The sequence below is a fragment of the Silene latifolia genome, chromosome 1, assembly GCF_048544455.1.
Source record: "Silene latifolia isolate original U9 population chromosome 1, ASM4854445v1, whole genome shotgun sequence".
Lineage (NCBI taxonomy): Eukaryota > Viridiplantae > Streptophyta > Magnoliopsida > Caryophyllales > Caryophyllaceae > Silene > Silene latifolia.
Window position 1 is genome coordinate 172,812,838 of NC_133526.1, and position 14,517 is coordinate 172,827,354.

General features: G+C 36.9%; 2 protein-coding genes across 2 annotated transcripts; both read right to left on the bottom strand.

Annotated features, from left to right (window-relative positions):
- Nucleotides 1-9,811: 9,811 nt before the first annotated feature.
- LOC141587809 (uncharacterized) lies at nucleotides 9,812-11,179 on the bottom strand. The gene has a single exon (XM_074409278.1). It carries the CDS (start codon nucleotides 11,177-11,179, stop codon nucleotides 9,812-9,814), a length of 1,368 nt encoding a protein of 455 aa, XP_074265379.1.
- Nucleotides 11,180-11,275: 96 nt separating this feature from the next.
- On the bottom strand, nucleotides 11,276-11,608 carry LOC141587814 (uncharacterized). The gene has a single exon (XM_074409283.1). It carries the CDS (start codon nucleotides 11,606-11,608, stop codon nucleotides 11,276-11,278), a length of 333 nt encoding a protein of 110 aa, XP_074265384.1.
- Between the last annotated feature and the right edge of the window lie 2,909 nt (nucleotides 11,609-14,517).

The window sequence follows — 14,517 nt, forward strand, 5'->3', positions numbered from 1 at the left end:
AAGCTTGTAAATTTTTTTCTACTAGGCTATGGTGGACTGGTGGGTAAAGTTAGATACCCCTTCACACGCATATTAGGACTGTCCAATGTTCCCGTGTTGGCTTAGACATTTAAGCTATTGCTCTAGGCATATTGTTTACATTATATGACGCTGTAGGGCAACCAAGGCGCCACCTACTGACAACTGGATGGAGTGTTTTTGTCAATTCTAAGAAGCTAGTGGCTGGTGATGCATTTATATTTTTGAGGCAAGTTTTATTTCAAATTGGAGCAACTTCTAATAAATTTATATCCCACGCTTTCCATTGGTTCCACTTCCCCCTGTTCTAGTATCAGTGCTACTCCAAGGAACAAGTTAGACCACTATCAAATTCTCAAGTATCCATTAACCACTGAGTCGGCAATGAAGAAAATTGAGGACAACAACACTTTGGTTTTCATTGTTGACCTTCGTCTTTGATAAGAAGAAAATCAAGGTGCTTTGTCAAAAAGATGTATGACATCCAGGCCAAGAAAGTCAACACATTGATTAGGTAAATTCTTTGAGTTTATATGCTTGATAATTTCTGCTGTGTGCTTTCCTTATTGAATTAGTATGAATATGCTTGTATCAAGAGCATATATTACGTCACAGTCATAACATTGAGGCTTGATTATCCATTAAAGATCATTGCAACTGCAATTTATTGCATTTAGAGTTTATGTAGATGGCATTTAGAAAGCCTAGACAGAGACATCTAAACAACTAAGATATTGACACCGCGAGTCAATACTTTGATGAAGTCTGTTCTGGTACCTTTAGCTGTGTCCATAGGGTCCTTTCCGTGATCTTAAAAGAAAACGGGCATCATTCGTGGCATTGTTGTTTGACGCTACAAACAAATAGTTGTCATGCATTCTAAACCCTTTCAGTCTATAAACTGCTATTCTTGACAGAACGAGTAGGTCCGACTTCCTTTTTAGTGTGAACAAGTACTTTGAGGCCAAAAGTCGCAAGCTTTCTATTGGAATGAGGTTTACAATGAGATTTGAAGGTGATGATGTTCCTGAAAGAAGGTATATATCGTTCTTAACCTTGCGTCCTTTTTGATTGTTCCACTCTGAATATTTGTTTATATGTTTTCTTTTAAAATATTGTAGCTTTCTACTGTTGTTTGCAACAGTAGCTCTCTCTCCTTGTTCCTCCATAGAGAGGTGAGGGAACCTTCCCTTTATAATATCGTCATGACATCATTGTTGTTTTTACATTATGAATATTTACGTTTTCCTTATTTTGAAAGCCAATTAGCTCAAATGGTAGAGCATTGTGCAATGCACAAGATGTGGGTTCAACTCCCATGTTGGCTATGAAATACCAAATCTTTATTTTACTCTAAGAATAAAATAGTGTAATTGGTAATCCTATTTCCATTTCTTACCATGGACCCAAAGACAAAAAAAGATTAGGAAATTGGACACTTATTTCATGCATGTACAGGGTTGCTTAATGCACATAGGTTGTTTTTTCATACATCTAATAGGCTATATGGGACTCGAACCCATACCTTTGTGCAAAATTTGCACATTGCTCTACCATTGAGCTAATAGCCTTTAAAATACGCTAAATAAATACGAGTATCATAATATAACCAACTGATGCAACTAAAGAACATTTTAATGCATATGGAACCTTATTTCATGCATATCGAACCTTATTTCATGCATATAGAACCTTATTTTATGCACATATAATTTTATTTCATGCCCATTTAACACTTATTTCATGCACATAGAACCTTATTTCATGCACATGGAACCTTATTTCATGCATATAGAACCTTATTTTATGCACATATAATTTTATTTCATGCCCATTTAACACTTATTTCATGCACATAAAACCTTATTTCATGCATATATAGTGTTATTTCATGCCCATTTAACACTTATTTCATGCACGTAGAACCTTATTTCAAGCACATGGAACCTTATTTCATGCACATAGAACCTTATTTTATGCATGTATACGGTACAAGTATCCTAAAATTTAGAGTGTGGTAGAGTACTTTTCCCAGTTAACAAGAAAGCAGTAGAAAGGAAAACGGATAACTCAAGACAGCAGGGGCAGGGCACCCAACTAAATAGCAAACTAGGAAACATTACCATGACCAAAGGGGTATGACTTACTGTGCATTTTGTGCATTTTGTGTATGACTTCATTCATCCCCTTCCTTTCCCATTATTTTTGCTAGTTGTTCCTGAATATACAGCAATTTTCTTTCTACTGTAATCACAAGTACCACTGCTTGCACATATATCTTGCACTCCAGAGCAGTAAAACAGAGCATGAACTTTTCCCTCACGAACTGCAACACAAACATGGCAACTCTCGCTCGTCCTCCGTAATGTGCCGTTGAAACAGATTTGACCGTACTGCCAGAGTATTACAGCACGCCCTCCGCACAAATTGACTAAGCTTGCGTGGGATATTAAGAGCCCAAACTTGCCTCCACAATCGCATGGCACTACCATCTCCCTGAGACTCTCCTATTCGACCCCTCATTTCATGCCAAACTGCTGATTTAATAGTAAAAATACTTCATCCCAAGGACACCAAAACAAGGTATCCACCGGTAGTCTCTTATGGGCAGCTGTAACAAATTTCCTCCATAGCATCCCTCAAAGTCGCCAGCCTCCATTCACTCGTATTATAGTCAATGAAATTCGGCACCCTTAATCCCATATCTGCTACATTTTTCGCCTTAGGAATTTTTGTAGCTGCATCCTCTCGTAGCCACGCCTTGTCCCAAGCCTTAACCTGCAGCTCATTTCCCATTCGCAATACTTGATGTTAAAACAAATTTGTAAACAAGGTATCTTCAGACAAGGCTTATTGTAGCAACATACAAGATACTCTTGTAGAGCTGTACTCATGCATCACACCCCGATACTACTATCCGACCACAACTTAAAAATTCGTAAATCCGGTTTTGACTGGATACCTGAAACCTGGAACCGTATATCCAGTTAAACCGTGTCGTACCGTATGTTAAAATTTCTTATTATCTGAACTAGACTTACTACAACAACATAACAGGAAAATAGTAAACTAGGAAACATTACCATCAACAAAGGGGTATCAAGATGAAGAAAAGCCAGGACTTTATACAAAATAGCAAACAAGAGAGGATGCAAGTAGGTATAAATTCCTTTTTCCCATTCCCACGTAAGATGGCCATATCTGCAATCCAAAAGCTAAATAATGTTAACATCCCTCAACAAAGTGCAACGAACAAAAAACATATATGAGACGGACTCACATGTGAGATCAACCATAAAACATATAGTTAACCGGGGAGTAATTAAGTTTTAGGTTGGTTTCGCGTCCAAGACCGTCTCACACAAGACTCAGCAGAACTTCTAACCAAAGCTACATACCCAAAAACAAGATGTGCAACTTCAAGAGAGGAACTATAATCGGAGGATGTTGCATTTCTTGTAACAATACAAGACCCAGTAAATTCCATAGATGCTCGATTGTTCTGATGTTGTCTCTAAATTTATGATGATGAGTTGATTGCTACGACCACCGCAAAGCAATTTCCCAATTTCGTAGAGCATTCAACATAAAAGAGCTACAGTTTTATCATTTCATGGTCAATGGGTCATCCCTCTGCAGTTGGCAAATTTTTAGTGTATACCTTTCGTTCTATCAGCTGTCATTAAATTGTTTACTATGAAGTGTAGAAAGTCGCAGACCGTCTCGTTGAGTCCCTTCCCCCAACAATAAAACAATAGGAAGAAAGCAGAACAAATCAGGAATTCAAAACTTAATGAACTAATTTGAATCATGAAAATTACAAAAATTGAGGAAAAAGAAATAAAAGGGGGAAATTGAGAAATCTACGGAACTTGGTTCAGCATCCAAATAACTCAAAATGAAATTGCTAGTTGTGCAAGCAGTACTACTAGAAAAAAAGAAACAAACGACGGAGCGAAAGAAAAGCTGGAAAATGAAGTAAACCTGAAAAGCAGAAGCCTTAGTAGTACTCCCCATACGAAACTCATCCAAATTAGTCTTCCCAACCACAATTAATTACCTTAAATAGAAAAACTACTGGAAATTAGGGTTAATAGCAGTACACAAATTGATGAATATGAGGAAAAATTACATGTATGAACAAATTAGGGAAAATATGGAGTAGAATTGCAATTAATTAGAGCAGTATAGTACCTTAATTTGAAGTAATGAATCTCGTTGACGGCGGTTGAAACGGATTAGAGGTCAGAAAATCCTGGTGATGAATAAGTTGAAGCTAATTTGAGAAGTTTGATGATCAGAGATGATGATCGAAAAGAATGATTGTCGAAAAGAGAGAAAAAAAAGATGAGTGAGAATAAGGATTTGTGTAAATCAATTGCAGTGAAGAATTTGAGAGGGGGATGTCGGTTGTTAATTTGCAGTGAAGAATTTGTGTAAAGATAAGTTTGATGATCAGAGATGTTAATTTTGTTAATCAACACTGTTCATCTCACCGTCAAACTTTAGGTTGATCTAAGGGCTCTAAGTGGTTCTCATAGTTCTCATTATCTCCATGGTTCTCATAGGATCCCAAATATATATATATATATATATATATATATATATATATATATATATATATATATATATATATATATCAATTTGTAGAAGTCAATAACTAAAGTCATAGCCATTAGACCCCTTACTACTACACCACAAAACCACGAAGAACTGTTAGACTATTAGTTGGCAAACTTGGTCAAGAAATTACTCAAACGAACACAAATGTACAATATTCTCCTACAAGTTACGGAAAAAAAAAGTATACTAAATATAACTAAAAAATATAGTAAATGGTTAAAAAAATGTTGACAGTAATGTACGTATGTACAATAAGTCTCTCTTGTGATGGGTCAAGTATCACACACATGAATAGATAAGACAAATATTAAATTGCCTAGAGAGTCACAAACGATTTGTCTTATCTACCAAGGCCACATGTGGTTTTACTTGATCCGTCACAAGCTTGTGAGGGATATCGGCCGTCACAAATGAGAATTTTGTGATGTACGTAATAGTAGGCCCTGTTCATTTGAATTTAATTTCAGCTTATTTCAGTGCAATTCAGCTCCATTCAGTTCAAATGCGTTCAGTTCAGTTCATCTCTTTACAAATTAATTCTTACTTCAGTTCAATTCAGTTTAGTTGAGCTCCATCCAGCTCGGTTAAGTTCAGCTCCATTAAATTCAATTCAATTCAGCTCTTTTCAGCCCAAAAAAACATGAGCCTAAATACGTTGCCCCTTTCCCATCTATCTTAGCCCTGGCCTACTAAAATTCCAATAGGATTAATTGTAAATTGTTGATATTGTTGGGAAATTAGGGTCAACTTGTCATGTGTAACAAAAGTAATTTTTTTTGGTAAAAAGAGGTACTTAGATTAATAGAAAAGAGTAGTTACAGCCGAATACAAAGTCATGGAGAGGGTCGGGGAGAGCTCAATACGAGACGATATACCCGAATTACAATTTTGGGAGTCTAAATTACATAAGTTTTCCTCAAAAAGAGGGGCACGTGCCCAACTAAAATTTCCATTACAAAAGTAATTAATCGAAAAGTATATCGTAGAAGTAAATAAACCGGAAACCATGATAAGATGAGATAAAATATAGAGTTAAACGGAGGGTTTCAATTAGAGGTAAACCCACTAGCCGAATTGACTAGAATCTACTATAAATAGTGTCACCATAAAAATAATGTCAATACAACATAATTAGACCAAATATACTTAATTTCAAAAACTTATAACCCTAAAGAATCAAATCAATGTCGAAGTTGACATTTTATTGATCTTGTGGATTCGACTCTCCAATAGTGCAATGATACTTGTGCACTTGCGAGATAATTTAAACGTAACACCAACTCGATTTTCTGATCCTTACTTGATTTCCGACCACAAACTTCAACTAATAACCCACAACGGCTAACTTGCTGTACAGTTATTCATTACCGTTTACAAGCAATCTATCGCCTTTTGCACCCCAAACTTAAACTAATAACCCAAGGGCAAACTTGCTATACAATTACTCATTACTGCTTACAAACTATCGCCTTTTGCACCACAAACTAACTAACTCGAACCCTCTAAACACATACTGAAACCATCAAAGCGCTACTTTACAACGCGATATTTATACTTCCTCCACTTTCCTATTTTCACCCCATTTCCCCTTTTTGGCAAATTATCTATTTTTACCTCATTTCTCTTCTTTTCTTATTTGGACTACCTTTTTCATTCTTTAATCATTCTTTTCACCCCACTTACATCTCTTTTATTATTTTTTCATTCTTTAATCATTCTTTTCACCCCACTTACAACTCTTTTATTACTTTTTCATTCTTTAATAATTTTTCTTAATATCGGTGTAAAAAGAAATGAGGTGAACAAAAAAAAGTGGAGGGAGTATTTAGTATTCAAACGTTTTTCGCAAAATAGTATTGAAAGATTTCATGGTGATGAAATCCTCCATTGATGAAGATTAATCAAAGCTTGAAGAAGAAGAAGTTTGTAACTGATTAGAGAGAGAATATTCTAGAGAGAGGCGTAAATAAATTTTGGAATTTTTATTGAGTGAAAACGTGTCAAATAATTACAGATGTACAAGTATTATATACAAACAATGCAAAGCTAACTATGTTGACTTTCTTATTCTTATATCCCCCCTCAAGTTGGAGGGTAGGGAAGACACGCCCAACTTGTGAAGAAGGAAATTATGGTGAACCCCAGTGAGAGACTTAGTAAACATGTCAAAAGGTTGGATGTCAGTAGATATATAAAACAATGTAATCAAACCCGCTTGAAGTTGTTCTCTCACAAAATGACAATCAAGATCAATGTGTTTAGTACGTTCGTGGAAAACGGGGTTCTTCGCGATGTGTATAGCTGCTTGACTATCACACTTGATGGGTACAGGTGTGATGTTGGTTACCCCTAATTCAGAAAGAAGTCTGGTCAGCCAGGCAAGTTCAGTTGTAAGTCTGCGCATGGATCTATACTCTGCTTCAGCTGATGATAATGAAACAGTATGTTGCTTCTTGGATTTCCAGGAGATGAGGCTACCCCCAAGTAACACAATGTAGCCACCAATGTTGTCAAGATCGCGATTCTACTTTGGATCGATGGGGAGGGTAGGATCGAATCGGTAGAATCGGATCGTAGAATCGCAAGATTCTACAAACTCACTAAATATAATTTTTTATTTGGTAAAAACATATAATTGAAAATCAAAACAATTATTTATTAATATTTATTCATAAAATATTGGTAATTACTGATTTAAGTATCATCGTATGAACAACTTACACGAAATTTGGGTTTTACGGTGTCATTATATAAATATATATTATTATTTTTTATTATGGAATCGAATCGTAGGATCGTAAAATCATAGGATCGTATTATGATCCCATCTCTAGAAACTATCAAATTAATAGGATCGTAAGATTCTACAACTATGATAGAATCGTAGGATCCAGGCTCGGTCAATCATTTTTGTATCGTAAAACCGTAGAATCGTTGGATCGAATCGCGATTCTGACAACAATGGTAGCCACTAACGGACCTTCTACTATCAGGACAAGATCCTCAATCAACATCACAAAAAGCTTGGAGACAAAAATCAGTAGTGGTATTTAGGAGAATTCCTTGATTTGGTGCCTTAGCAACATATCTCAGCACATGTAATGCAGTTAACCAGTGAATATCAGTAGGGGCTGATAAAAATTGACTCAGTAATTGTATGGCAAAGCATATATCAGGTCTGGTGTGAGTAAGGAAGTTCAATTTGCCTACTAGCCTTCTATACAACAATGGATCAGAGAGTAGAACACCCGAGTCTTTAGAAAGCTTTACTGAATTATCAAGTGGACTAGAAACAGTACCTTTGTCAACACAGTCAAATTCTGTCAACAGTTCATGAACATATTTGCTTTGTGTTACTGCAAGCCCATTAGAAACCTTGAGAAATTTCAGGCCAAGAAAGTAAAGCAGATTCCAAGATCCTTAATTTTGAAAGCATTATTGAGATAGGTCATCAATGAATCCGTTTCAAGCTCATTATCTCCAGTTAAGAGGATATCATCAACATATACTCCTACATATACCTTTGTGAGACCAACAGTTTTATGAAAGAGAGAATAATCATTCAAAGATTGAACATAACCTATGGATCTCAATGCATAACTAAGTTTAGCATACCATTGTCTCGAGGCCTACTTAAGACCATAGAGGGATTTCTGAAGTTTGCAAACATAGGTGGAGTCAGGAGTGAGCAAACCAGGAGGAGGTTTCATGTAGACCTCCTCATGTAAGTCCCCATGTAGGAAAACATTATTTACAACTAGTTGCTTCATTTTCCAACCTTTCTTTAAAGCAACTGCAATGAGGCTTTTAATAGTTGTCATTTTGACAACTGGGGAGAAAGTCTCAGTGTAATCTATCCCCTCTTTCTGAATGTAACCCTTAACTACAAACCTAGCCTTGTATCTCTCAATAGAGCCATCTGCCTTATGTTTGATTTTAAAGACCCATTTACAACTGATTGGCTTCTTTTCTGGAGGAAGAGGCATTAATTTCCAAGTAGTGTTGGAATCAAGAGCTGAACATTCAGCAGCTATGGCAGCTTCCCACTCAGGATATGCAACAGCCTGTTCATAATTCACAGGTTCTAACAGAGGATGCAAGGTACAAGTAGATGAAGAAGAATCTTCTAGGGTTTGACAACAAAAAGTTTGAATATGGTTGAGAGAATCAGGGATACAAAGAGATGTCAAGGTGTGTGCACAAGAAGCTGCAGAATTGGCAGTCTTAGTTAAAGGGCAATGGAAGTCTTTTAGGTAAGAAGGTGGTTGAGAAACTCTAGTAGAATGCCTTAAGGGAGGCATTGAAGTATGAGAATGGGTATTGTGGGAAATGAAAGAAATAGAATTGAGAGTTGTATCATTAACAGTAGGGTCATTAGGATTAGTGGAATTAGGTGAAGCAGTTGGAGTAAGAATTATGTCAGATTGAGAATCATGAGCAGGTGAAGGAAGAATGCAAGTAGTATCATATGAATCCTTAATGTAGGGAAAAATATTTTCATGGAACACTACATCTCTTGAGACAACAATGGATTTAATTTCAAGGTCAAGGATTTTGTATGCCTTTTTACCAAATAGGTATCCTAGGAATACAGAAGGATTGGCTCTTGGGGAAAATTTGTCTCTGCCTGGTTTAGGTGTAGTAGCATAACAGAGACAACCAAAGGACCTCATGTGTGACAGTTTTGGTTCCTTCTGAAAAAGGAGTTCATATGGACTTTTGTTATTGAGAATTTTGGTAGGAAGCCTGTTAATGATGTAAGTGGTTGTGAGAACACACTCCCCTAATACTTTTTAGGTAAATTGGATTGAAAAATTAAGGCTCTAGCTGTTTCAAGTAGATGTTTATGTTTTCTTTCCACAACAGCATTTTGTTATGGGGTGTGAAAATAGGAGGTTTGATGAATGATTCCATTTTGTGAAAGAAAGGCTTGGCCAATGTTACTTGACCCTATTTCAAGGGCATTGTCAGATCTTATTGTTTGGACAGTGGCATTAAATTGAATCTTGGCAAAGTTGAGAAAATTTTGTAGAAAACTGAAAGCATTGCTTTTACAAGTCATGAGGTGTGTCCAAGTTGTCCTGGTATAGTCATCTACAATGGTTATAAATTTTTTATAACCATTGTAGATTTGAATGTGGTATGGTCCCCAAAGGTCAATGTGAATCAACTAGAAAGGTTTCGTGGTTTGAATAGAACTATCAGGAAATGAAAATCTATGCTGTCTAGCTTTAGCACAAATAGAACAAGTATGAATCTTATTTTCATTTATTGCAGAAATCTTACAAAAAGGGAAATTTTTGAGTTTGTACAATGGGAGATGGCCTAATCTAGAATGCCATATTTCAGCAGAATCAGAAAAAATTACAGAATTTGAAGAAGAAAACATAGTAGTAGTAGTAGTAGTAAGGGAATTGCTCTTGAGGAAGTAGAGATTCCTGTGTTGTTTACCAAGAATTAGAGGCATCTTCATAGAAGAGCCCTGTAAACAACAAAATTCAGGGGTGAAGCTGATGGCTTTGTTCAATTGTTTTAACAGTCTAGAAATGGACAAAAGATTGAAACGGAAAGAAGGAACATATAAGACATTTTTCAGCACAATATCAGATGAAATGGGAACCTCACCCATGGCATTAATTATAGCATGTTCACCATTAGGCAAGGAAATGGAATAAGGAAGGGGAACAGTTTTAAGGATGGAGAACAAATTCTTATTTCCACACATATGATCACTTGCACCCGAATCTAGAATCCATGAATTAAAACAAGTAGAAGACATATTAGAGAAAGAAGTATTACCAGCAAAATTGGCAGAAACAGTCGTGTTATCAGTGGGTTGGTTATGTTGCATAGCATGATGGAATTGATTGTACATTTCTGGAGTAATATCAGCAGGATTCTGGAAAGAAGACGAACCAGCAAACTCAGATCCTTGACCAAAATCAGGCCCTTCAGCAGCATTTGCAAATCTTTTTCTGTTGTTGTACTCTAATCTTTTACAAATATTGATTGTGTGTCCTGGTTTCTTGCAGTAATTGCACCACTTTGTTTTATTTCCATCATGGCTTCCTTTGAACTCTGTCTTCCTACTAGAATTGGAACTGTATTGTTGATTTGAGGTATACTGTTCTTGATTTGGTGAAAATTTTCCCTGGTTTGAAGCATAGTGTCCCTGACATGGAGGATATTGTCCTTTGAAGTTCATATCTCTAGAAGGAAGTTGCTTGGGGTAGAAAAGTTTTGAATTTCGAGCATGGAAAGATGCAGAATCAGTCTGAAACTCTCCCTGATGGTTAATTTCTCGCTGCCTTTCCTCTTGCACAAGCAGATTATACACAATAGCCAAAGAAGGAAGGGGATTCTGCATTAGAATAGTACCTCGAATAACATTGTAAGAATCATTAAGACCCATTAAGAACTTAACCACACGCTGATCTTCTTGAAACTTCATGCGTTTTAGAGTTGCACCGCATGTACAGGAACAGGAACAAGTAGTATTGAGCCCCATAGCATCAATCTCATCCCAAATTGACTTCATTTTTGTAAAATAACTAGAAATACTATCATTACCTTGACCAAAGTCATTCAATTTCTTCTGTGTACCATATAACTGCGCTCCATTCGATTGTCCATATCAGCCTTCAAGTTCATCCCACGTTATCTTTGCCGTCGCGGAATAAAGAACGAAAGCTGCGATTTCTTGAGAAAGAGAATTAAGAATCCATGTGAAAACTTGATCATTACACTGATGCCATGCCTTAGAATTCTCATGCGTAGATAGAGGCTTCGGTAGAGATCCATCAACGAAACCTAATTTATTCTTCGCTGAAAGCGCGATCGTCATACCTCGCTTCCAACCATTAAAACCAGTGCCGTCGAAAGGAGTAGTCACCAATTTTGTAGCAAGAATATCGGTATTAGTAACATAGAAAGGACTATTAGGAGATATTGTTGTTTCTGTAGGCATTGTGAAGAAATCGTAAAAATTTCTGGAAAATCAACGAAGAACCCTAGAAATTGGGGAAAAAGATTCGAACTTGATTTTTGAGAGTAAAAGTTGCAAATAAAGTGCAGAAATAGATGAAAAAGATTTTGTGATTGATTCGTGAGGAAATCGAAACGAAAATCAAACGGAAAGTGACGAACTAATTTTTAAGGTTTCTTTATGAAATTTGATTGATGGAAAAAAAAGAAAGGAAAACGCGGAAGCATAGGAAAAATCCAGAGGTAAAAGAGACAGGAATCAGTCCTGCTCTAATACCATGAAAGATTTCATGTTGATGAAACCCTCCATTAATGAAGATTAATCAAAGCTTGAAGAAGAAGAAGTTTGTAACTGATTAGAGAGAGAATATTCTAGAGAGAGACGTAAATAAAGTTTGGAATTTTTATTGAGTGAAAACGTGTCCAATAATTACAGTTGTACAAGTATTATATACAAACAATGCAAAGCTAACTATGTTGACTTTCTTATTCTTACAAGTATTGATTATTTAATAGACACCCACAAATCAGTCCCTTGCAAAGGACCGTTGGTCCCTCCTCATATCATGGGATTGGTTTTGATTCTTTCCTTATGTACAATATATTATAGTTGTTGCAATGTATATTCCGTAAATAGGTAGTTTGTCCTTTTGTATATATAGCTCCTCGTGTATTATTGTAAAAGGCATGATTGATTCCAATACGTAATAAAATCTTTAGTCATATATTCATTCAATATTGAACTTTATCATGGTATCAGAGCTAGGGTAATTTTTTATTCCTCTGCCTCTTTTTCTCATCTCTCTCTCACGCAGCTTTATCTCCCACCATTCATAATGCCAGACCAAACTGGAAACGCCATTGTTAATCCCCCACAACCTCCACAATATTCAATTATTCATGTCAAAAATACCGGCACGAGTATTACACAAATCAAATTCAACGGATCTCTTAACTGGAATTCGGAACGACTCGGTCAAAGCTTGCTTAGTTAAAACGAGTGACTCTTCCGAATTATGGCACCGAAGGTTGGGGCATCCTTCCTCCCATATTTTACGTTTTTTACCTTTTATTAATAATACTAGCAAAAAGTTTCATTCAAAGACTTGTGACGTTTGTCTGCGCGCGAAACAAACGCGTGAACATTTTCATTTAAGCTCGAACAATGCCTCGTCTATTTTTTATTTAATTCACTGTGACCTATGGGGTCCATATTCAGAAAATGCTTCCTGTGGCTCCACGTATTTTTTAACTATTGTTGATGATTTTTCTCGTTCCACTTGGGTTTATCTTTTACGCAATAAAAGTGACACCCAACAAACCTTACTTAATTTTTTTTGCTATGGTCGAGAGACAATTTCACAAGAAAATAAAAATTTTACGTAGTGACAATGGTACCGAATTTCGTTGTCTCATAAAATTTTTTAACCAAAACGGAATATTTTTTCAAACTTCTAATGTCGACACTCCGCAACAAAACGGCCGAGTAGAACGGAAACATCGACATATTTTAAATGTTGCTCGTGCCCTCTTATTTCAAGCTAGCCTCCCTTTATTTTTTGGGGCGAATGTGTTCTTACAGCAGTTCATTTAATAAATCGAACCCCAACTTCGCTTCTTAACGGCAAGACACCGTACGAAATGTTATTTAATAAACCCCCTCCCATGGAGAATCTTCGAATTTTCGGTTGTTTATGCTATGCAAAGTCGTTAAATCGTCGCAGGGACAAATTTGCTTCTAAAAGTAGAAAGTGCATTTTTATCGGTTATCTGTTTGGTAAGAAAGGATGGCGTCTCTATGATCTAAACACCGGATCTTACTTCGAATCCCGAGATGTTGTCTTCCTTGAAAACGAATTTCCATATAAATCTCTTGACATTCATGATACCGAGCATACTAGTTCTTTTTTTCACGACATTCTTCAACCCATTGATCAAGTTTTTATAATAAGTCCGACGTCACCCACTACCACGCCGGAAACTTTGCCCCACCTGGTCCCTTGCAATCCGACACACATAACACCACGTCCATCACAATGCCTCAACCCAACGACACTGCATCCGAGGATCCACCCGCTTTGGGTCGAGGCCATCGTCTCAAAATTCCGAATTCCAACCTAAAGGATTTTATTCAACCAAAACGAGTCTCTTCTCATGCACTCACCGCATCAACTCCGTCGCCAGGTACTCGGTATCCTATCTCTCACTATGTTCATTATACTAAATTTTCTCCTAATCATCAAATTTTTCTATCGGCCGTGACTAAACACCACGAGCCTAGTTCTTTTAAAGATGCAGCACAGGTTCCAGAATGGCAAAATGCTATGCGACTCGAACTTGAGGCTCTTGAAAAGAATAAGGCTTGGACTCTCGAGCCCTTGCCCGCCAATAAAAAGGCAATAGGCTCCAAGTGGGTATACAAGATTAAATACAATGTCGATGGTTCAATCAAAAGATACAAGGCTCGCTTAATGGTTATGGGGAACCGTCAAGTTGAAGGGGTGGACTACAATGAAACCTTTGCACCCACAATTAAGCATGTCACGGTCCGTACCCTTCTCGCTATAGCAGCTGTAAAACAGTGGACCCTCCACCAAATGGATGTCCACAACGTTTTCCTTCACGTCGATCTCAACGAAGAGGTATACATGAAACTCCCTCCGGGTCTTACTGCTCCTAAAGATGGCTTAGTTTGCCGCCTTCGTAAATCCTTATATGGCCTCCGTCAAGCTCCACGATGTTGGTATGCTAAGCTTGCTTCCGCATTAATTACTTATGGGTTTAAACAGTGTCCATGCGATCACTCGTTGTTTTCTATGTCAACCAACAACACGGAAGTACGCGTTTTGGTCTATGTCGACGACCTCATCATTTGTGGGAACAATGACAAGG